General features: G+C 40.9%; 1 protein-coding gene across 1 annotated transcript in view; it reads right to left on the bottom strand.

Annotated features, from left to right (window-relative positions):
* Positions 1-3,074: 3,074 nt before the first annotated feature.
* lrp1bb (low density lipoprotein receptor-related protein 1Bb) overlaps positions 3,075-24,464 on the bottom strand; it is a 297,890-nt gene continuing 276,500 nt past the window's right edge. The window contains exons 78-92 of the mRNA XM_031802153.1: positions 24,064-24,287; positions 22,057-22,163; positions 21,206-21,322; positions 20,706-20,879; positions 19,609-19,734; positions 19,094-19,258; positions 17,159-17,320; positions 16,219-16,393; positions 15,845-15,949; positions 14,129-14,242; positions 13,075-13,151; positions 8,325-8,415; positions 7,929-8,079; positions 6,973-7,047; positions 3,075-4,397 (exon numbers count right to left, since the gene is read on the bottom strand). Of these exons, the coding sequence (XP_031658013.1) occupies positions 4,257-4,397; positions 6,973-7,047; positions 7,929-8,079; positions 8,325-8,415; positions 13,075-13,151; positions 14,129-14,242; positions 15,845-15,949; positions 16,219-16,393; positions 17,159-17,320; positions 19,094-19,258; positions 19,609-19,734; positions 20,706-20,879; positions 21,206-21,322; positions 22,057-22,163; positions 24,064-24,287 (2,004 nt within the window). The 3' untranslated portion in view covers positions 3,075-4,256. The remainder of the gene's footprint in view (positions 4,398-6,972; positions 7,048-7,928; positions 8,080-8,324; positions 8,416-13,074; positions 13,152-14,128; positions 14,243-15,844; positions 15,950-16,218; positions 16,394-17,158; positions 17,321-19,093; positions 19,259-19,608; positions 19,735-20,705; positions 20,880-21,205; positions 21,323-22,056; positions 22,164-24,063; positions 24,288-24,464) is intronic.

Genomic DNA, 24,464 nt, shown 5'->3' with positions numbered 1-24,464 from the left:
TACAGATGCACATTTGAGAGCATCCTGTTAGCTACATACAATTGACATGTACTTACTCTGAGTGTACAAAACATTAGGAACACCTACTCTTTCCATGGCATAGACTGACCAGATGAATCCAGGTGAAAGCTATGATCCCTTACTGATGTCACTTGTTAAAATCCACTTCAATCAGTGTAGATGAAGGCGAGGAAACAGGTTAAAGAATGATTTGTAAGCCTTGAGACTTGGATTGTGTACGTGTGCCGTTCAGAAGGTGAATGGGCAAGACAAACATTTTGAGTGCCTTTGAATGGGGTGTGGTAGTAGGTGCCAGGTGCACTGGTTTGAGTGTGTCAAGAACTGCAGCGCTGTTGGGTTTTCACACTCAACAGTTTCCAGTGTGTATCCAGAACGGTCCACCACCGAAAGGACATCCTGCTAGCTTGACACAACTGTGCGAAGCTTTGGAGTCAACATGGGCCAGCTTCCCTGTGGAACGCTTTCGACACCTTGCAGAGTCCATGCCCTGACGAATTGAGGCTGTTCTGAGGGGAAAAGGGGGTGCAATTCAATATTAAGAAGATGTTCCTAATGTTTTATACACTCAGTTTACATCTGCAATGTCAGAAATATAGTCATGTTTTAACAGTTTATTGTTTTTGTAGTAAAACACTTACAAACCATTTTCTTTCCTCTCACAGTAGGTAACTGTAATGCAACCCACTTCACCAACATTCAATATTCAACTTAATCCTCAAGGTTAACACAACATTTTGCCATGTTTGACAGTTTTGTAGCTAAACATTCAACAGTTGGTTTCTCAAAGTGTGCCATGAACACCTCATCACCAATATGCAATTAGCAGGTAATCAAATCTTCAAGGGGCAAAAATATACTAAATGTATTAATAAAAAGTATTGACAGTTCTCTAAAGCATTCAACTGTTGTCAACACACACTCTCAGTGCATGTAATTTAAACCACATCACAAACATACAGTATCTCTACTGTAGTAACACGACATGGCTCTTGGAATAAATGAACTCCCTTGATGTGGCTAATTCAATTAAAATAAAGTACCTATAAAACGTCTGCCTCCTAATGACAGCAGTGAGTACTGTTACATGCACACAGTAAAACAATTATTGTGGATAGTCAGATTAATATAATAGTTTAAAACGTTTACATGCTTTGCAAGAACAACAAGTTCCCTAATAATCCTGTTTACATGGACACATCTGAAGTCAGGTTACCTTACTATTGTCACATACACTGGATAGATGCAGTGAAATGTGTTGTTTTACCAGGTCAGCCACGGTAGTACTGCACCCCCAGAGCAAATTCAGGTTAAATGCCTTGCTCAAGAACACATTGACAGACTTTCCACCTTAACAGGGAAGGTATTCAAACCAGCAACCTTTCAGTTACTGGCCACACGCTCTAACTGCTAGGCTACCAGGGACTGAAGTAAATGCAGAATATCGCCAATCAAAATAAAAAATGTTCCACCACGGTGACCACGTTATTTTTGCGAAGCCTATGTGATTCTGAGTTTGGACATATAAAGTCTGTATATGGGGCGGCAGGTAGCCTAGTGGTAAGAGCATTGTGCCAGTAACAGAAATGTTGCTACAGTAGATCGAATCCCCGAGCTGACAAGGTAAAAATCGTTCTGCCCCTGAACAACCCACTGTTAACCCACTGTTCCTAGGCCGTCATTGTAAATAATAATTTATCTTAACTGGCTTGCCTAGTTAAAGGTTAAATAAAAATATATATTATATTGAAAACTATTTCTAAAATGCATACTTTCAGTTTTTCCGAACTCACTTCACTCGCGCATAAGTGGAGGCTTGTGCTACTGGTGCTGGCACATTCCAGATCAAATACACAGCTGGAATACCGATTAAGCTGTTTACGTGTCCTAATAATTTCAAAGATTGCTCAGAAAAGCAGGTGTTTAAATAGATATTTTTTTATCTTACACCGATTTAAGATTAGCAGAGTAAAGTGTTAACATGATTATTGCCATACTCGGCCTACTGCCACAATCAGTTTAATATATAATTACCAGTGTGCATGTAAACATACTCAGTGAGACTCAAAACCTGGTACGAATTTGAGATCATATCAGAGCTACACCACATCAAATAGCAGCACTTTCGCCTCCCAAATAGCAGCACTTCAGCTGCTCAGATTTATGTTGATAGCAGAGGAGGAAAATACCAGTGGATGGAGCAGGGAGCAGCACTCTGGACAAAGTGCAATCAGTCAGTCTGTCCTCCCTCGTCGTACGGTTGTCATGGTGACAGAGCAGGTGAAACACTGAGGGGTGCAGATGATCGGCCATTGTGTTCTAAAACTCTCATGGACTGAATTTCCATTTGGTGTGCTGTGTGGTGGGCGTTGTTGGCGTGTTCATCGTCGGAGGTAATTAATGCACTTGGCCTTCATACACACACTTCAAACAAGCACACACACCGATACGCACACTGGTAACACAGTAATCCTCCTGTCCTCTTAGCCTGTTCCATACAACAGATAAGATGTGTCAGCTGTTGACTGACGTGTTAGGTCAGAGACCATGCAAACCCTGGAAATATGACAGCTATACCACTTAAAGCTAGAACCCTTAGTCACTAATCCATTTTTGGACTTATAAATGAATGATATATGCCCATTGATTCTTGAAAAATATAACTTATACATCTTAACCCAAAATATAAGCTTTTTTAAAGCCAATATTTGTAAACAATGTAAATGTAATTAAAACACTGTATAGCCTCAAACACCACAATTTCTATGTCATCAACTGTTAGTCCTTGCATCCATAACTCTGTCTGTGAACTTGAGAGTAGTTACATTTCTCCAAAACAGAGGAGGGATGTCTGCTTTGTTATTGTTTCAACTGCGGATTGTAGCTTTAAATCTCTTCATGTGACATCCAACAGATGTCTTGCTGGAAAAAATGCCACATGCTCATATTATCACTAGCATGGGGTAACATTTTATGTGAATTAACTTGCGAAGTAGCATCATGTTGAAGTCTGATGTTAGCGCCATTATCAAGCAAAGATCTAAAAAAACAAAATATTTATTTTGAAATGGAAATAAGCCCCCTTTATTTTATATTGATTTACATTTATATAAAAGTACTTACATTTAATACATTTCTTCAAAATACAAGCAGCCAAACATACAAATAAAATACAAAATTATAAAATGTCTTATATCTATCGTCTTTCCCTTTCTGAAAGTAACAGAAAGTGTTTTTATAATTCTCTAAAGTCACATTGTAGCCGTAAAGTTGTGTTAAATCCTTTTCCGTGTTTAAATCCTTATGCCGTAACGTAGATACAGATACTTTTTTGGAACAAGAGACCTAAAAAAATATGGACGTCTATATCTGTGACTATTCTCAGAACATTCATGTTGAGCTTCAATCATCTCTGTGATCCAAACAGAACTTCGTTGATGGAGTAGACATTTCAGACACCTCAGTAAAATATCTTCCATTTGAAGCAGAGCAAATATATGTTTGAAATTATTACATGAACATGATGCTTATAACACTGTAGAATACTGAATTAGATGGTCAACGGAAAAGGACTATCTTAAAACTAACCTGTGTATTCATCATGGCTGAAACAAATGATACAAACACAAGGACAGAAAACAAGCTTCACTACTCAGGTATGAAGCCATGAAATGATAACATGTTATTGCGAAGATAAACAGTTTTTGTTCTGAGAAAAGTAATGACAGTGGAAACCATAGCAATCATAACTTGACCAACCTCAAACTACTATTGTTTTTAAAAGATGAGATATTTGTTCAGAAAAGAAAAATCGAGACCTGCGTTAGTACTGTATACTGCACCAGAATAACAATTTGTTGGTTCCACTTTAACAAGAGAGAGACATGTACAGGTACAGAAATAAGTATTGTATCGATCTTAACGTTTCTTTACAACAGAAGAGTTCCGGTGTTAATAAGGTATTTTGTAAATCAGCAGCTTTACTTCAGTGTCTTACAGTATATACTATATAGTGCTGTATAACAATTGTTCGAGAAACATAAAGCAAACAACGGAAACTAAACAAATTGAAATAAAAGTGTTCAGCACACAAATGAAGAGGTAATGCTGATGCTAAAAACCAACAAACCTAACCGTGAGGACCGGAGCCTGATAGGAAATAGAAAATTCTTATTTTCCTCTTGTTTTTATACATTTGTACACTGTCTTATAAAAGGAGTAGAAAGTGTAAAGTCAGGCTATGCGGCAGTTTCGCGAATTGTCCCCTCTAGTTTCTTTGGGAGTAGCTCTCTCCTCTCGTCTATATTGATGACCGGTTTCCGACAGTTCTGTCCGTCAAGGTAGATCTTTGCATACACTGGGTTGGAGTAGTTCATGGGCTGCATTAAGGGAGTAAAAATGCTGTTATATATATGACAAAGACACATCAGCACAGCTGTCAACAATGCATAAGAAAATACCCTATGTAATTTGGTGCACCGAATGAAGATGCCCTTAAACATCAGTGCTTTGTTTTCTCTTGATACAGAGTCAACACACAAATTTTTTAACGTTAAAGTTAATCAAGGGTAAAGATAAACATATCAGCTAAAAGTTATTGCAAGGTAGCAGGAAAGAAAGAAGATAGCTCATGCACATTAGTCAAAGATACGGTATTAAACATGCATTGTTTACTCCTAATATAATCTCAGCAAAAAATAAATGTCTCTTTTTCAGGCCCCTGTCTTTCAAAGATAATACATAAAAATCCAAATAACTTCACAGATCTTCATTGTAAACGGTTTAAACACTGTTTTCCATACTTGTTCAACAAACCATAAGCAATTAATGAACATGCATCTGGGGAACGGTCGTTAAGACACTAACAGCTTACATACGGTAGGCAATTGAGGTCACAGTTATGAAAACTTAGGACACTAAAGAGGCCTTTCAACTGACTGAAAAACACCAAATGAAAGATGCCCAGGGTCCGTGCTCATCTGCGTGAACGTTCCTTAGCAATGCTGCAAGGAGGAATGAGGACTGCAGGTGTGGCCTGGGAAATAAATTGCAATGTCTGTACTGTGAGACGCCTAAGACAGCGCTACAGGGAGACAGGACGGACAGCTGATCGTTCTCACAGTGGCAGACCACGTGTAACAACACCAGCACAGGATGGGTACATCCGATCATCACACATGCGGGACAGGTACAGGATGGCAATAACAACTGCCTGAGTTACAACAGGAATGCACAATCCCTCCATCAGTGCTCAGTCTGTCCGCAATAGGCTGAGAGAGGCTAGACCGAGGGCTTGTAGGCCTGTTGTAAGGAAGGTCCTCACCAGACATCACCCGCAACAACGTCACCTATGGGCACAAACCCACCGTCGCTGTCATGGTCTGGGGCGGTGTGTTACAACATCATCGGACTGAGCTTGTTGTCATTGCAGGCAATCTCAACACTATGCGTTACAGGGAAGACATCCTCCTCCCTCATGTGGTACCCTTCCTGCAGGCTCATCCTGACATGACCCTCCAGCATGACAATGCCACCAGTCTTACTGCTCGTTCTGTGCATGATTTCCTGCAAGACGGGAATGTCAGTGTTCTGCCACGGCCAGCGAAGAGCCCGGATCTCAATTCCATTGAGCATGTCTGGGACCTGTTGGATCGGAGGGTGAGAGCTAGGGCCATTTCCCTCAGAAATGTCCAGGAACTTGCAGGTGCCTTCGTGGAAGAGTGGGGTAACATCTCACAGCAAGAACTGGCAAATCTGGTTCAGTCCATGAGGAGGAGATGCATTGCAGTACTTCAATGCAGCTGGTGGCCACACCAGATACTGACTGTTACTTTTGTCTGTGGAACTTGTTCAGGTCTCAGTTGTTGAATCTTGTTAGGTTCATACAAATATTTACACATGTTAAGCTGGCTGAAAATAAACACAGTTGACAGTGAGAGGACGTTTCTTTTTTGCTGAGTTTACATATCGAATTAGCAAGACTGAGCTTTTCCAATGGGATGTTAGTTCCCAAATTGGCGGTAGCATATATTCCGAAGTCTCTTTTACTAGTGCAACAATACTTTCCCTTGTTAAATACTTCAAGATGAATTGAATCATACCTAAATCACTAAAATGCACTACAACTGCCTGCAGGCTTCCTGCAAAAAGGAGATTTACTAATGTTCTCACATCTTTTCCTTTTTTTCTCCCCAATTTCGTGGTATCCAATTGGTAGTTACAGTATTGTCCCATCGCTGCAACTCCCGTACAGACCCGGGATAGGTAAAGGTCGAGAGCCGTGCATCCTCCGAAACACAACCCAGCCAAGCTGCACTGCTTCTTGACACAATGCCCGCTTAACCCTGAAGCCAGCCGCACCCATGTGTCAGAGGAAACAACGTACACCTAGCGATCGTGTCAGCGTGCATTGCGCCCAGCCCACCACAGAAGTAAGCTAGAGCGCGATGGGACAAGAACATCCCTGCTGGCTAAACCCTCCCCTAACCCGGACGACACTGGGTCGATTGCGCGCCACCCCATGGGTCTCCCGGTCGCGGCTGGCTGCGACAGAACCTGGACTCAAACCAGGATCTCTAGTGGCACAGCTAGCACTGCAGTGCAGTGCCTTAGACCACTGCGCCACTCAGGAGGCACATCTGTTCCTTTTATAGTGAATGGCAAGACATTATGGCTTCCTCTGTATGAGATAGTGATGGTTCTCAACTGGTTTTGCCTTGACACCCAAATTGAACCAGGTTGTCTCAGTAGCAATCCAATATTTCTGTTGTTGTTGCCATAATGCAATCTGGAGAACTATTTTTAATGCGATAGTGATAGTAAATGTACCAATTATATGACAAGGGAACAACAGTCCCACCTTTTTCATTGTCAATAATTTCAATTTGCCCATATTCCTGACACACCAGTTGAGAATCGCTGGTCTAAACTAAAGGGAAGGATGGGAGAATTCACCTGTCCAGGTATCACCTCCTTGGGCACAGTATGTATGCCCAGGGTGCGAGGGTCACTGGACTTCACACACCAGCCCTGCAACACACAAGTTCTGCCGTGTTCACCATGCCACAAGGCCAAGCTGTTGTCAACCAACAAACGCTGTGTATAAGAATAAAATCCAACTGAAAATCCATGATATATCAACATCAGTGAGGAACTAAAAATGATGTGATGACTAGAAAATGAGATCATCGATTGTCAATCCATTTTTGGTTTTGGAACTTGCAAAAACCATTGCAACTTTCACCTACAGCATCCACTGATAGAGGAGTGAGCTAGATGTGATTCAGTCTGCCTCTACCTTTCTAATGAAAAGGGATCCAGGTGGGACTGACAATAGCAGATGTCAAAGTTGGCATGGCGAGAACTAAACGCATTAAGCTTGAAGTGGTAGCAGGCAAGTTAGCTAACAAGATAGATCAGTAAAGCTGTTATGATTTATTTGATATTCGTAGTGTTAGTGCAGTGCTGAGACCTAAGAAGAAAGTGAATCAACAGCAGATAAAATGTTCACTTGGTACAGAGCACCTTAATAATGTTTCTCTCCACATACCTGAGGTTTATGCTCCATCTGCCAATATAACTACACATCTATTTTAAAACAAACCGTGGATAGACAGTCTGGTATGCCACAAGAGGAGCTTCTTAAGCCTCATTTTGCTATCACACTACTGATTACATGACTAGGATACCAAAAATGGATGGATACCAAAAATGCATACTGATGTATTAACAGATGAGACTACAACGTTATGTCTCTGTAAATTATATTAAATATTGAAACATGAACAACAGTTTTCCTCAGCAATACACACTTACAATATTCTACTAATCTGAGTGTTTTTGCATTCACACAACATGTTATTACGCACAAAATGAATGGCTGATTTTGTACATAGTCTGACAATACAAACCTTATGAGGGTCCAGTGTAAAGTTTGGTCGCAGAAGGCTGCCAGCATCTGCATGGTTGTCGTGGTCGACCTCATACATGTTGTAGGAAGGGTTTCCTATCTCCACGTTTATCCCTCCATTCGTCATGGGCTGCCTAGTCACCCGCTTCCCCCTGGGAGAAGGAGGACAACCAGAACTCATTATCAGGAGATAATATATGGTATGTTGTACCTGAGATCACCAACCACACCACAATTTAAATTGAATTGAATACTTAATTGTCCTATATGGAAATCTGTCTGGCAACAATACAGGCATTCCTGGCATACACATAAAACACAAAATTACAAGACATACAACACATATCACAGGACATAACAGCCAGCATGGTTACTTATTAGGCTTAACCTATTGTACCTCTGCCTTCGTTTACAGATGAAAATGCCCGCCACCACTGTTGTGATCAAGATCACCAGCAGGACCAGAGGCACGATGATGGCTATGCTCCCTGAAACACAGAAAAGATAAAGGATTGAATTGCATTAAAATGTAGGCTTACTGTTACCACAAGTAGGGATGCACGATATATCGGTAAGCATATCGGAATCAGACGATATTAGCTAAAAATTCCAACATTGGCATCAGCCCAATGTCTAGTTTAATGCCAATGTGCAAAACCGATGTCAAAGCTGACGTGCATACCTATATAACATAGGTAGATGACGGAATGACGCCACGAAAAATACAGCGCTACATGTGCAACACAGCATTCCTAACCTGGCCCACAAAGTCTGCTGTGTGGATCTATCTGGAAGTTTCAAAGGAAGATAACAAAAAGGCCATATGCAACGTTTGTGCTGCTATTATTTCCCGAGGAGAGGAGAAAGTGAAATCTTTCAATACCAAAAACCTAATTACTAATTTGAAAGTGCATCGCCCCCAGACGTTCAGCGAATACCTAGAACAAAAGCAGAAAAAAACTAAGCGCACACTTCCAACAACTAAGTTGAACTAAGTTCAAGTCGAGCAGTCATTTGAAAGAGTATTTCAGCGAGACAACTCAAAGGCAAAATCCATTAACGCCAAGATAATGGAATTCATTGCCCTTGACAGTCAACCATTCTCTTGTCGTGGATGATGTTGGCTTTCGCCGACTGGTCGAGCACCTCGAGCCACTGTACATACTACCAAGTAGGCGTTATTTTTCAGATGTTTCCCTACCAGAGTTACACAGTATTGCTGAAACACACATCCATGAGCTACTTGCTACAGTAATAGCATCACTGACATTTAGACCAGCGATGTCAGCCCCATGAGCATGCTGAGTCTGACAGCACAGTGGGTCGACGAGGATTTCCTACTGGAAAGCCGTATTGCATGCTCAAGAATGTGCTGGTTCTCATACCACTGATGCCATTTTAATGGCATTTGAGATGTTTGAAACATGAACACAATCCTAGCTCCATTCGAACAACTGACTCGAGAAATAAGCTCACCAACAGAGTCTGCGGCAGACGTGATACCCTCTGTCATGGCATTGAAACGCTTGCTCAACAAAACTGCCGACACAAACCGTGAGGTTAAAACTTGCAAAAGCACTCTACTAGAGGCTGTGAACAAGCGATTTGGTGGCATTCTCACTGAGCCTCTTTACTGTGTCGCCACCATGCTCGATGCTAGATACAAGGACCGCTACTTCGATGCAGACAAGAAACAGGGTTTATGTGAAATGTCACAGACACAGCTGGACAAGATGGAAACGGACACAGTGACAGTGCACGCAGAGAACAGACAGAGCTGTAACTTCACTGCTTGACATGTATGATGAAATCCTGGATGAGAATGAAACGACTGAACAATGAAACAGCAAGTAAGTGAAATAAATAGGTTTTGATGATGTTTTACTGGTAATGTGGACGTTATGTAAATGGCAAAAAAATAACTTCTCGGTCAGTGTGTGTGTGTGTGTGTGTATGTGCGTGTGTGTGTGTTTCAACTATTTAACTGTACTAGAATGCTTAAAAGGCAGCTACAATTTTAAATATCAGTTAATAGGTATCAGGTTTTTTGGCAAGGAAAATATCAGGTAAAGGCCAAAAATGTCATGTCGGTACATCCCTAATCCCAAGCTATGTTTCCATTAAATTGTCCAGTGATTCTTTGTCGACATTTTGAAAGTTTGCATAGAAAATAAATGCGACAATTGCCTGCTGCGGTGTTCCATTTAACTAACTTGTGTCGATAAAAACAGTTGGACATAATGACATCACACCTAGATAAAAATGAAGCGGTTACAGTGTTTCCATTACCCATTTAGGCAAAATGCGCATTAAGAAAATTGCCGACAGCCTGTATGCCCTTCCACCTATCTGCTTTATGTCTCAGGGAGCTCGACAAAGCCAGCATGGCCAGAATGCAATAATTGACATATTCTAATCATTTTCATGTGCCAAAGTATCACCACGGTTCATGCTATGATGAATCTTGTACTCCTGTCGATAATTGGATGGTGAAACTTGCATCCAGCCAACCAGAAAAGCAAGGTGAAGCAATTCAGATATTATTGAAAGTTCAGGAAAAGGAGGACCGAGCACGCCCCCTTTCTCATTGACAGGGCTATAGTGGAGCAGGTTGAGAGCATCAAGTTCCTTGGTGTCCACATCACCAACAAACTATCATGGTTAAGGCGATACAGAGGCTAGTGCGTACAGCCCAGTACATCACTGGGGCCAAGCTTCCTGCCATCCAGGACCTCTATACCAGGCTGTGTCAGTGGAAGGCCCTAATAATTGCCAAAGACTCCAGTCACTCTTTCATAGACTGTTCTCTCTGCTACAACACAGCAAGAGGTACCGGGAGTGCCAAGTCTAGGTCCAAAAGGCAACTTAACAGCTTCTAACCCCAAGCCATAAGACTGCTGAAAAGCTAATCAAATGGCAACCCAGACTATTTGCATCGACACCCCCTTTTTTTTACGCTGCTGCTGTTCGCTGTATATTATCTATGCATAGTCATTTTACCCCTACTGTATATATTACCTCGACTAATCTGTACCCCCGCACATTCTACCCCCGCACATATTAACTCGACTAACCTGTACCCCGGCACATTGACTCGGTACCGGCTGTATATAGCCTCGTTATTGTTATTTTATTGTAACTTAAATTTAAACTTTAGTTTATTTAGTAAATCATTTCTTAACTCTTTATTTTCTTAAAACTGCATTGTTGATTAGGGCTTGTAAGTAAGCATTTCACGGTAAGGTCTACTACACCTGTTGTATTCGGAGCATGTGACAAATAAAATTTGATTTGAAGTCAGGACAATCTGTGTCCTGCAAAGAAACATTTTTGTAGTTGAAAAAAATGTATTTTGAAAGCAGTAGGACATTTAGAATGAAATGTGGAGTTGAGCTTTATAGCAGGGATACTGTATATAATGACGAGATGGTCTCGTCTCCACCTAAAAATGGGAGTTGTTCCATTGTTGGGAAGGCAGACGGTCTGCAATTGTTGTAAACCCTATTACTAGCCTGTTCAACCTATCTTTCGTATCGCCTGAGGTCCCCAAAGATTGGAAAGCTGCCGCGGTCACTATAGACAAAATCTGTTACAGACCGTTATCTATCCTACCCTGCCTTTCTAAGGTCTTCAAAAGCCCAGGTAACAAACAGATCACCGACCATTTCGAATCCCACCGTACCTTCTCCTCTATGCAATCTGGTTTCCGAGCTGGTCATGGGTGCACCTCAGCCATGCTCAAGGTCCTAAACAAGATCATAACCGCCATCAATAAAAGACAATACTGTACAGCCGTATTCATCGACCTGGCCAAGGCTTTTGACTCTGTCAATCACCACATTCTTATCAGCAGACTAAACAGCCTTGGATTCTCAAATGACTGCCTCGCCTGGTTGACCAACTACTTCTCAGACAGAGATCAGTGTGTCAAATCGGAGGGCCTGTTGTCTGGACCTCTGGCAGTCTCTATGGGGTTGCCACAGGGTTCGATCCTTGGGCCGACTCTTGTCTCTGTATACATCAATGATGTCGCTCTTGCTGCTGGTGATTCTCTGATCCACCTCTATGCAGACAACACCATTCTGTATACTTCTGGCCCTTCTTTGGACATTGTGTTAACTAACCTCCAGACAAGCTTCAATGCCATACAACTCTCCTTCCGTGGCCTCCAACTGCTCTTAAATGCAAGTAAAACTAAATGCATGCTCTTCAACCGATCGCTGCCCCCACCTGCTCGCACGTCTAGCATCACTACTCTGGACAGTTCTGACTTAGAATACGTGGACATCTACAAATACCTAGGTGTCTGGTTACTGATCCGTAACTTCGGCGATGTCATTTACAAAATAGCCTCCAACACTCTACTCAGCAAATTGGATGCAGTCTATCACAGTGCCATCCGTTTTGTCACCAAAGCCCAATATACTACCCACCACTGCAACCTGTATGCTCTCGTTGGCTGGCCCTTGCTTCATATTTGTCGCCAAACCCCCTGGCTTTAGGTCATCTATAAGTCTTTGCTAGGTAAAGCTCCGCCTTAGCTCACTGGTCACCATAGCAGCACCCACCCGTAGCACGCTCTCCAACAGGTATATTTCACTGGTCATCCCCAAAGCCAATTCCTCCTTTGGCCTCCTTTCCTTCCAGTTCTCTGCTGCCAATGACTGTGCCAATGACTGGAACGAATTGCAAAAATCACTGAAGCTGGAGACTCATATCTCCCTCACAAACTTTAAGCATCAGCTGTCAGAGCAGCTTACAGATCATTGCACCTGTAAAAAGCCCATCCAACTACCTCATCCCCATATTGTAATATTTTTTTTTGCTCCTTTGCACCCCAGTATCTCACTGCTTTGCTTTATCTTGGCCAGGTCACAGTTGTAAATGAGAACTTGTTCTCAACTGGCCTACCTGGATAAATAAAGGTGAAAATAAAAAAATAAAAAAAATCTGTCTGGTTATTGGTCTGCTTATCGGTGTATTTCCGCTTGGACAGATTTTGATGGGAGTGGACCATCTCACTTAGCCTCTTGCTCTCAGTTTATAGTTAGGCCTACGTGTCGACAATCCACCTAACGATAGCCATCCTCTGGTTAGTCTTTTGGTTATGTATGACACTGGGTGAGTAATGTGACTCCTGAACTCACTTCCACTGGTGTTGTCCGATCTGCTGCTTTTAGGGGCGGGCCTTTCACACTGTGTCCCTGCCCAATTGGCTGAGCACCTGGAACAGACCAATCAGAGATGAGAAAATCAACCATAGTCCTCAGCGCTCTCTACCTTAATCCCCACATAGAAAGATCACTATAGGAACAAAGGAGACAATAAACCATGGATAAAAATATTACAGATTTAGTCCAGTAGATTAGATATAAAGAACACAGAATACATCTACATTTAGTGAGGAGTAGATAACATACTGATAACATGATAAATATTCAGCAAAAAACTATGAGAAAACAAGGAGTCATCTGGTTTGCTGTTTGGATGGTATCCAATGGGAGTGATGAATGACCCTAGTTAGAGGAGATGATTTCCAATTGGACATGATTGACGCTGATGTGTCTGTAAAGCATGAGTGATCTGACGGCTGCAACTGGATGGTGACGGAAGGTATGAATTATACAAAATTACATGCACTCCATGAATCAGGAATAAGAATGAGAATAGCATCACACACATACAAACAATGAATCATTCCCCCATAGAAAGAATGTCACAGCATGGACGATCCTGAATTGTAATGGGAAAAAGATCAAATACAATGTTGTTAGGGAAAACACTAGGTAAGATCTGATGAACAGAAAATGGTTTGTTATCTAATCTACAACACAACCATTGACATGCTGTTGAATGTACTTATTTCATAACTAAACACTATGCAACTCAAAGTTAAAGGTCCACAATTTCTTGTCTCCAAATTCACATTGCAAAATTAGTCATCATACATGCAGGTCACAACAGGTCCCCTATATTCACATGTCACGTCACATCATCACTTTAATGTTACTCGAAGGGCATGTCAGCTCGGGCTGAATGAGATGTGGATGGTTAGCAGTGAGTTAAAGAGGGAGTAGGTACTGTATTATAGTGGGAAAAGTGTTATATAGACCATCACACTGGCTGAAATGGAACTGAATGAGGAGAGGGCGGGGTGGTGAGACCTCTGGAACAGCCACAGGAAGTGAGGAAGGGACCTACTTGCAGCGTGGTTTGTTAAGGGCAGTGATAGTGCACATCCCCTCATTCTGACAGAAGTAATCACATGGGTTGGCCAGCTCATCACAACGTTGGTTCTTGAACCCTGACGTGCAGCTGTAAAACAGTGTGGTGGTGTGATTTTGATAAAAACGACCAACCCTTCAACATGGCAACAAACAAAATACGACAGATTTGTTCCAAAATATTTTAATAGATTCGTCCCTTGGTGAACTTTCATGTTTCTATCATTCATGCAAAAAATGTTTTACTAAAACTAAACTAGAAACGTTATGGTTAGCTAAACTAAAGACAACCACATCCATTGAGGCAAAAAACATGTTTTTTCATTTGTTATCAATTCACACTATGCTTATTTACAGTATTTCTAAAAAATGAACAGAACATTTTTAATACAGAAAAATAAACAGAAATTAAGCAAATGCAGATTATTTATGAACATGTTGATCTTGATAAACAGTCTGTGCCCTGTGAATTCATCAAAATGATTATTAAGCCCACTTTATGTTTATATACACTGATTATATTTACGGGCGGAACACATTGATGACTTTTGAAAATCCCTTAGACCTTTAAGACAGTTATCTGAAAATTACCATCTCAATGAGGATTCTTCTGCCTGTGGAGTTTCTCGGGTGGCTTGGATAAGATATTAATTTACTCTGTTATAGTTTAAGGTCAAACATTATGATTTCTTGACACAGACGTATCCATCATCTAACCTAATCTCTATGCCTCGCAGCCAATGAATAAACCACATTATCAAGATCTGTTAACCTCGTGGAAAATGAGATGGGATCATTTGCATAGAAATTGATTCTATCCCTTGAATCTTGCCAGTCATGGCCACAAATTTCATTTTAACTACAATGGACAATGGGGGCAGTAAAATAGATCGTTCAAGCAACAAGGTTTCCCTTTTCAGAGGGATTTCCAATCATCTCCGTGGGGAGGTCTTTAACATTGAACCACACCTGATTATAACAGAGCTGAAATTAATCTTTGTGGATCACCAGAACTGAACAGTATACATTCTCTTGGATGATTCCCACAGGTCTCTGGAGCCAACCTATTGTCCTCTACCAGTCATTGCCACGGAGTTTCTGCTGCTCATTACTTGTATAACCCACTCCTTATCACTGAAGATCAAAATAGTGTATACGCTTTCTCCTGAAGCCTACCACAGAGTGGAGACACAATGACAAATGAACAGTGTGAATCGTTCTGAACAGTAACGTTTCAGTAGTTTAAGTTTGTGGTTACTTTCTGTAGCTGTACCCCATGCAGAGCTTCCTTTCTTCTACACTGCCATAGAGGGTTAGCTTTTTAAAGATCTATACCCACATCAAAGCCCCTCATGTAGGCAGGTGTGACTCATTATCTTATTGAGCCATATCATCCTGTCTCTTGCTGTGACATGGCCTGCGCCCACTGGTGTCAAACACTCTCTCTACTTAGGATCTTAGCCCTGCGTTAAAAATAAAGAAAGCTCCCCTACTCCACCACCACCTTCAAAAATAAATAATAATAAATAATAATAAAAGCCCAAGGAGATGTGGTTCCACTTCAGGCCGCCCTGTTTGGCATAACTGAATGGCATAACTGAATGGCAATGAAGATTAAAGTAAGAATAGAAAAAACTTTCCTAGGCTATTGTTATTCCAGGCTATTGCTAAAGTAGGTAGTTACTGTACTTACTGACAGAAGGGCAGATTGGTGTCAGGGTCCAGGTGACAGGTACCTCCGTTGTAACAGTAGCCGTCACATAGCTGACAGCTGGGTGCCATCCTGCCATTCGTACAACTGAAGGAAAACAGAGGAAAGCTGCTGTCACTGAGTGGCCCACAATTTCTGTCTTTCTTTCATTGTTTGAGTTTGCAAGACTACTGATTGATAACCTATTTTCTGTGTAAACGGCATTGAATAATGTGAAGCTGTGGAATGTTAATGCATTATAACCATAGAAAATACAATAGATGGAAGACTTTCAACTACGGTACATCAAGCATTAGCTCTAAGGAGTTAACCCAACATAGAATATAAAGTAATGTTGTGAGATGCTAACAACTTACTTGCAGACCACATCTCCTGTGTCATCGTTGACGAGGCAAGGTGCTCCATGGCACCTCAGGCACTTGTCCACCTCACACTTGTTGCCCTCGTATTTGGCTGGACACACGCACTCTACATGGCCACTACTGGACAATGTACAGGCCTTGGAGTTTACACAGTAGTGGTGGCAGATGTCTGTCAGAGGAGAGAGAGACCAGAAAAAGAGAAAGAGATAGAGGAGAGAGAGGTGCATTTCATATTAAGGAAATGGGAGCATAGTTTTAGTTGATTTGATAACATTTTTACAGGCCTTTAATGAGAATTAATTATCTGTATCAAATGGCATCTCGTTCATAGTTGAAAACGTATCACCCCTTGGGCAAGTTACAGTAGAAACTCAGTAATGGCGTCAGTTGAAATTGTTTTCCCCACAATTTATAATGACAAAGCCAACATAAGGGAGGGAAATTTTTTATCAGTGCAGCACAGAAACCCCCAAAGGTTGTTTAGAGTGGCATTTAGAATTACTCTCTCGCCCCCACATGGTATTTGTAGCTATGAAATGCCCTTTCTGGAATAAAACCCCCCAAAAACAATTCATTGTTTGATTTAGTATTTATTGTCGTCGTTGGAACCTTAAATATGCAAAACTAAAAAGATATCAGATGTATCAAATGTACTGTATCAAATGGTCAGCTATTGTTGTTTATTCATGTTCTTTAGTGATCTTGGGAATGCTACAGGGTAGGTTGATACGGATTGTGTTAAGGTCAGATGTTTATGTGTAGTTTGTTGCTATTGCTGGTGGATTGGCCTGTGCTCCTCATAACAAATCAGTGGCTCTCCATGGGACTTGAAATATATATATGGGACCCTCGAAAAATATATTTGACCTCAAGCACCCTCAAGGGACATTAGGCACCCCCAAGAGTCCATACGTAATTGGATCCCTTTACTCACGGTAAAGACAGCGGTCTCCAGTATACTCTGCCATGCAGCGGCACACCGGCTGGTTCCCTAGGCTGACATCACAGGTACCACCATTCAGACAGTAGTAATCACACACCCGCTTCTCACAGAACGGACCTGTAAACCCTACAGGGCACCGACATGTTGGCTTCCCTGGAGGGATGGAGGGAGGAGAGGAGAGGATTGAGAGTTTGGCTAACAATTCCATTTACATTGTTTATTACAAAGATACTATAACTCAAGTGTTGAGGATGTGTGTGTTTGTTCCCAAAGTTGACTATCAAGTATCTGAAAAACCCAAGATAAAAGGTCCTTAATAACACAAGGTCCCTGGAGGTCAGAGAGAAATATTTCCAGTCCTTTAATTGATTACAGTGGGTGCCTCCAGCGAGACCTGTTCTCTTCCATCACCAAACTGGGGTTCTTGAGGAAAGACATTAACAATAAGCTCTCCCAAGCTCTGCTTCCATCGCTCATTTTGAACAATACTCCCCAAGCCTGGGGATGTGTGCTCAACACAGCGAAACCTCTTACTTTATGAAAAAACTCTCAGTCTTCTAGCATGGATGAACAGCACACAGAATAGTCAGTGACTGTATGCCCAGGAGCGGAACAAATGTCCCATCACTTTGTTTCACTCCTCTTCGACTGCATTGGCCATAAATGAGGGTACCATTCGTCATACAATACAGATCATATAATACTGACTGGGCTGGTGAACCAAACAAGATTGAGAAACCCTGCCTCCAACTAATTTAAAATCCTGCTGTGATACTCACTTCGTTTCAATCACATATTTGTCTCTTAAAAACAGAATGTTATTACATATCACTGACACATATCAGGCATCTGTCTAGCTCATTAGCCAAATGCTGCAGTCATAATACAAAGGCTGACAGCTTGAAGTCAATTGACTGAGGACACCAACATGTTCTCAACATATTATTCCCAAACGATCAAATTCCCCCTGGGCAAGATGACACATTTATTACGAGAAGAGGTGAGAAAATATATGTTTTAAGGGCAAACATTTCACTTCCCAGACTAAACGATTCAAATCAAAAGTTGTAGGCCAGTCTCTGAATACCTTATCTACCCCCAGTAATGACAGGAGCATTAAAACCACTCTGACTGTTCAATTACAGTTTTTATGCATGTGTTAGCATTCAACACTCAGCTACTATATTTAGCACACTCTCTAAAATTGTCTTTTATCATTTTCAAGGTTTACAAAACCATGAAGCGATTTCATATTTTCACGAATCTTCAAAAATAATTGTAACAGTCAGGAAAACCACAGCAATCCAAATGTATCTATCTCTATGGGTAATTGCTCTTGTGAGTCCACACAGTCCATCATTTCTAAGAGACTGATATGTTGTGAATAATTGCCCTCTTGCATGCATTATGTAACCGATGGACTGGTTTTTAGCAGGGAGACGTGAAGTAAAACTCAAGTGCTCGGCACTATTTTAGTTTAGCCATGTTAAGTGGATGTTAAGTGGCAAACTAACAATGAGACAAATTGTAAAATTTGCGTATAAATACATGTAACGACAGAAGAAAAAGCTGGAAAACAAAGTTTATTTTTGTCCTCCGAAGAGGGGAGAAGAACAAGCCAATGATAATAAATATATGAATAATAATTATAATAATATGAGACATGATCGGTTCAGTTATTAACACGTCTTGTCTCTATTATGCTTCATGCTTATTCTACCTATATCAATCAATCAATGTTGTAAGACTGTTTGTAGCACAAGCGCCTTTAGATACTGACCAGTCACAACAACCCAGAGAGTTCTTAACGACTTAACTACTTTTGAGTAAAGACCTGTGGGCACATAACGCCTTATGTCAATCCTGCTCTGATCAATCCATACATTTTTTTACCAATCAATATATGGATTTTAACAGCAGACTCACCCAGGGGTGAGCCCATGCAGGTGCCTCCGTTGAAGCAGTAGTCGGTGCAGTGGTTGACCTCACAGCGTTCTCCAGAGAAGTCAGGCCAGCAGTAGCAGCGCCAGTCCCCCTTCTCATTGGCCAGGCAACGCCCGCCGTTCTCACACGGTGGCCGGCACAGCTCGCCTACAATACAACACCAATGCACAGCATGTTCATTATGCTGAACTTGTGGACATGTTTTCTGAAGTACCTTCTAAACTATGAATCATCATCAGTGTCATTTAGTTGGGCCAGGAGAAAGAGCATGATACAGGACAAGCATGTCATCTTATGTTATTATTTCAAAACATGCACTTCCACATTCAAGTCTTATTTTGAAGTACACAAAATGCTGAGCGATTCAGAGAGATTTGACTTAATTCATTTGCATTGGCCAAGTGCCATCTCAGCTGGATTGTCTACTGTAGCAGTTTTAGAGGTGATATTACGTTGGCAGGCAGTAAGTGAAGTTTAGGCAGGGGTCTTGAATATACCTGAGATGTTGACATCACTGCAGGAGCCGTTGATCAGTACCTTCCCTTCTGGACAAGTGCAGGTGGCACCCATTGGGTTCAGCAGACACATGAAGTCACAGTTCATTCTCAGGCATGGGTTGACCGCTGCAACAAGACGAGAGGCAAACGGTAGCCGAAGCTTCAATACAGCCGTCAAACAAAACACATTCATGTCTTTACTATTCTTCAATTAAACATTTTTTAAATTGTATATTTGACAACATAGAGAGGGAAGAGGCTAAACCTTATGAATTAGTTCATACTATCCACAAATGTATTGCTATTCAAAATCAACAAGAGACATGATCCACATTCCACTCAATGCCTAGTCCTAGAGGATTACTATGCCCTGTTAGCAAACACTACTTCGATATGCACAACATCAGCAGTATGCTGCCTTTTTTTGCTCCAATAAGTCAATTGAAGTGTTTGGTTATTCAATGAAACAGAAAAAAAACAATTACACAGATTTGTTGTGTTCGGGTTACAGGAATCATTGTAAATCAAAGCTAGCGAAAGAAGAGGGTGTCAGTGTGTTTCGCTGAAGACTACAAACCAACACTCATGGTCTTTCTGTTCTGCAAGATGTGCAGTAAATGTTACTGCCTAAAGAGTAGGCTACATGGCTGGCCTAATGAGTCTTTGGAGAATGGTTCAGCTGCCCTTTACTGAAGAAAACCCCAAGCCAAGATGGATATGTCCGAAGCTCCATAAACATTAACAATACACAGATAATTAAATAGCAACCAAGTAGAGAAGCAGAGAACGTGAAATATATTGGTCCTATCATGGGAAATTAGATGACTCTCACGTCCCACACTTGAGAAAATGAAAAACTAGCTCAAGACCACGATACGCTCTTCCATTCAGGAGTTATCAATGCTACATTGTCGTCTTGTTTGTTACTGTAATATCATGTTTGTTACGCTGGCATTTACACTAGAAGGCCGTTCAGCTGCTATTTTCAATATCCACATTACGCAACCCTGATCATTTCGCTGTATTACCCATGACCCTCATTAGCACTTGTATTCATTAAAATACCCACTGAAAATCAGTAGACTTGATTTATTTACCATCTTGCTGCTTGTATCGGTGGGAGATCATGACATTGGTCGTTTTCTCGAGACCCAAGTGGAGAAACTCCACAGGCTGTTTTCCATACTTGTGAACTTTGAAGACTTCGTGTTTTAGCCCAGTCCCGTAGATGTAGTCTTCAAATATATCAATCCTGTATGGCTGGGATATTCCTGGAAACACAGCCGTGGAAACAGAATAAAGGCAGGGTGGAAAGAAGCATATGACTATGAACACTGTGTTGTAGTTTTAATGAGGGTTTGTAAATCCCAGGACAGTACTAGTAGGAAACCTGATCTGTGTGTAGTACTATACTACACCGATTGTTTAACAGTTTGCAATAGCCACACACACGCACACGCAGGCGCACACACACACAAACACTATTATTGTAGCAATCTTTTGATAAAATGTAGAGGAAATTAAACAAATGATCACATCAGTAGCTAGTATGTGCTTGGATAGTCAATCTTTGTTTTGTTCTCAGTGGTGGTGTTACCGTGTCTGTCCCTGATTGCCACCAGAGGGTCCGACCCATCCAATCTCACACTGCCTATCTCGGAGAGCTCAGGATCAGCCCAGTACAAACGTTGGTTAAAGTAATCGATGGCCAGACCTGGGGAGGATGAGAGGAAGAGATTTATTTTGCTTATGAATTGTGTAAAGATCAATATGGACGCCTTCATTCCAACAGCCCTCAGGTTCTAAACAGCGTTAGGCTGTGGATAGACTGCATAGACAGTTATTTTATTTATCTCCGTAAGGTATCTCACTTTCTACGCATTCATCAGAAAGTCATTAACGTTGAATCATACTACAGGACATACACAGTATACCAGTATATTTGTATTTTCTTTTGATGACAGACTTTTGGTGTTATGCCCTACATTTCCCTTTTTATAAAATGATTTTCTATCATGTGTTTGACTGGATAAATGACCCAAGTTGTCATGGCGATTAAATGGGTGTGTGTTTTTCCACAGATGATAAATTCCCTCTACCTTGGCAGAGACAGTGCATGGGTCCATTGCATTAAAGGAGGCCAAACCATCTTTTAAAAAGTAGATCAGCACTAAGTGTCTCCCCCAGGACCATCACAACAGGTTTGGTGTGTCAGACACATTCATTTACTTTTTTTCCATGGCCTTATTTTCAAACATATCTATCCTCTAGTCTACAACTAGCCTGGTCCCAGATCGGTTTGTACTGTCTTGCCAACTCCTATGGTTGTTGTCATTGCCAAGACTGCATAAACAGATCTGGGACTAGGCTAGTCTACAACATCCCACCTCAATGAAAAGATAAGTATGGACTTGCAGATTAATATGATCATGTCCTGTAGATAGATACCTGTTGGTCTCCTGAGGTTCTTCTCCAAGAGGATCCTACGCATGGACCCATCCATAGCCGACTCCTCAATATGAGAATGATCACCTATTACTGTCCAGTACATCATCCTGTAGAAGATACAAAGATAAGCATTTCCTGTTAGATGTCCATAACACAGTTGTACATTGTAGAATAATAGTGAAGACATCAAAACCATGAAATAACACATATGGAATCATGTAGTAACCCAAAAAGTGTTAAACAAATCAAAATATATTTTATATTTCAAAGTAGCCACCCTTTGCCTTGATGACAGCTTTGCACTCTCCTAACCAGCTTCACCTGGAATGCTTTTCCAACAGTCCTAAAAAGTTCTCACATATACTGAGCCATTGTTGGCTGCTTTTCCGTCACTCTGCGGTCCAACTCATCCCGAACCATCTCAATTGGGTTACTACATGATTCCATATGCGTTATTTTATAGTTTTGATGTTTTCACTATTATTCTACAACACCAAAAATAATAAAAATAAAGAAAAGCCCTTGAATGAGAAGGCGTGTCCAAACATTTGACTGGTACTGTACATATTTAATTGCTGAATCAGAGACATATTATATTTGTGTGTCCGTGATCGAGCACTGCCTGGAAAATGCCCTCCATTCACCTTTTATGGTAATACATATGTCCTCCCTCATTTGCTGTAAAATTTGGAGATGTTGAACTAGGCCATGATAATTCCTAAAAGAAAGCGCAATTATGACATTTCTGTTTGGGCAGAATGCTGCAGTGACTTTTCCAAACTAAAAATGCATGCTGCCTAGTAAGTGCCAAACACTGGCTGCACATTCTGGAAGATTGATTGTCCTTTAGAACAATTTAAGAGCTACAGCCCACAATTCCATGCAAAAGACACGATGTTCAATATTTTGTTTATCAATACATGATTGTGTCTCTTCTGCCTTGGTATAGGCTCTGAAATTAAATAGGTTAAGCTATGATGTTACGCTCCTAATCGCACAGCAATACTGGAGCCAACCCATACTGTCACATAGTATTAGGTCTACTGTCAAGGCTACCGGTCTATTTACTTTCCAGCATGCTTGGCTATTGAATGAGCGATTGATAAATGGTGGCCTACTATTTGTTGTGTAGTGGGAATAATTTAAACCAGTTATGTCAGAAAAGGAGAGAGACATGTCCTGCAATGTGATTATGAATTAGGCCTATTTAATAAAAGTTAAATAAAAATATATTAGACAACATGCTGCTATGCAATCTCCTTACCAATGGCAAATGCATCTGTTTAATCATTAGGCCTATATTTTTTTATTATAATTCCTGTGCATCAAACACCTCCCATTTCCCCCACCAAACAATAAGCATATTTGCTTGCAATACAGTTGATCAACCTTCCAGAAGTTGTGCGTACGCATGGTCAGTGTTGGGGAAGCTACTCTGAAAATATAATCAAGCTACCAATTACTTCACACTGGAAGCTACCCTTAGAAAAACATAGTTTACTTAACTAAAGTTACTTTTAAGCATCTCACTACATCCAAACTACTATGTGAAAAATTATTATATCTAAATCTGAAATGTCATAGACTACAAATTGCAAGAACAGATCACTCTGGAGTCAGATGTTAACAGAATGTGCAATTTAGCCTATTAAACACAACCATTTTTCAAGTGAAAATTAGGTGGGTCTGCTGCTGGAAAAGAAAGAAAATTCTTGCCAACTTTTGCAGGATAAAAAGCACCTTTGATAATGAGGCCCCTGGTCTTCATGGATAACGGGATTAAACACATCACTGTCTATACTTAAAGAATCCCTGGAATCCTTGTCTATACTTAAAGCTTTAAAAAAATCAGTAAGAAAACAAATCTTGGATACAATCTTGGATGGATTTTAAAAAATTGCACTGCTGTCTTCCTCCGGCAGAGTACCAAAATAATGACAAAGCAAAAAAGTATAAAGTGAAAACATAATGATGAAATTTGACATGGTCTGAAAAGAATGCCCTTACCCTCGGGCTGGGTTGACAGCAATGGCGTACGGCTCTCCTGCAATGTCAGTTATCAGACGAGTGCAATTTGGCCCTCTGAGCTGGCCCACATTTATAGAGTATCTGAGCTTAGTCCAGTGGGCTGTGTAATAGCTGAACCAGTGCATCCGAGAGTGGTCTGTCCAATAGATATTTCCTGTAATCCAGTCAGCAGACACATCCCTTGGTCTACGGAAGTCTGAACACTGCAAGGAAAATGAGAGCTTGTAAACATGAAATCGTGAAAATGACGAAGACTTCCAAGGTATTTGTATTACACATGGCAAATGAACTTGAAACTTCTAACATTCAGATGTGAAGAATTTTCTTAAAACTGTTGTCCATTGGTATATTTAGATGCACTCACTATTCTGACCACTATC

Source organism: Oncorhynchus kisutch, linkage group LG2, assembly GCF_002021735.2.
Source record: "Oncorhynchus kisutch isolate 150728-3 linkage group LG2, Okis_V2, whole genome shotgun sequence".
NCBI lineage: Eukaryota > Metazoa > Chordata > Actinopteri > Salmoniformes > Salmonidae > Oncorhynchus > Oncorhynchus kisutch.
Note: the sequence above shows the minus strand (reverse complement) of the source record. Positions and strands in the feature narration are given on the sequence as shown.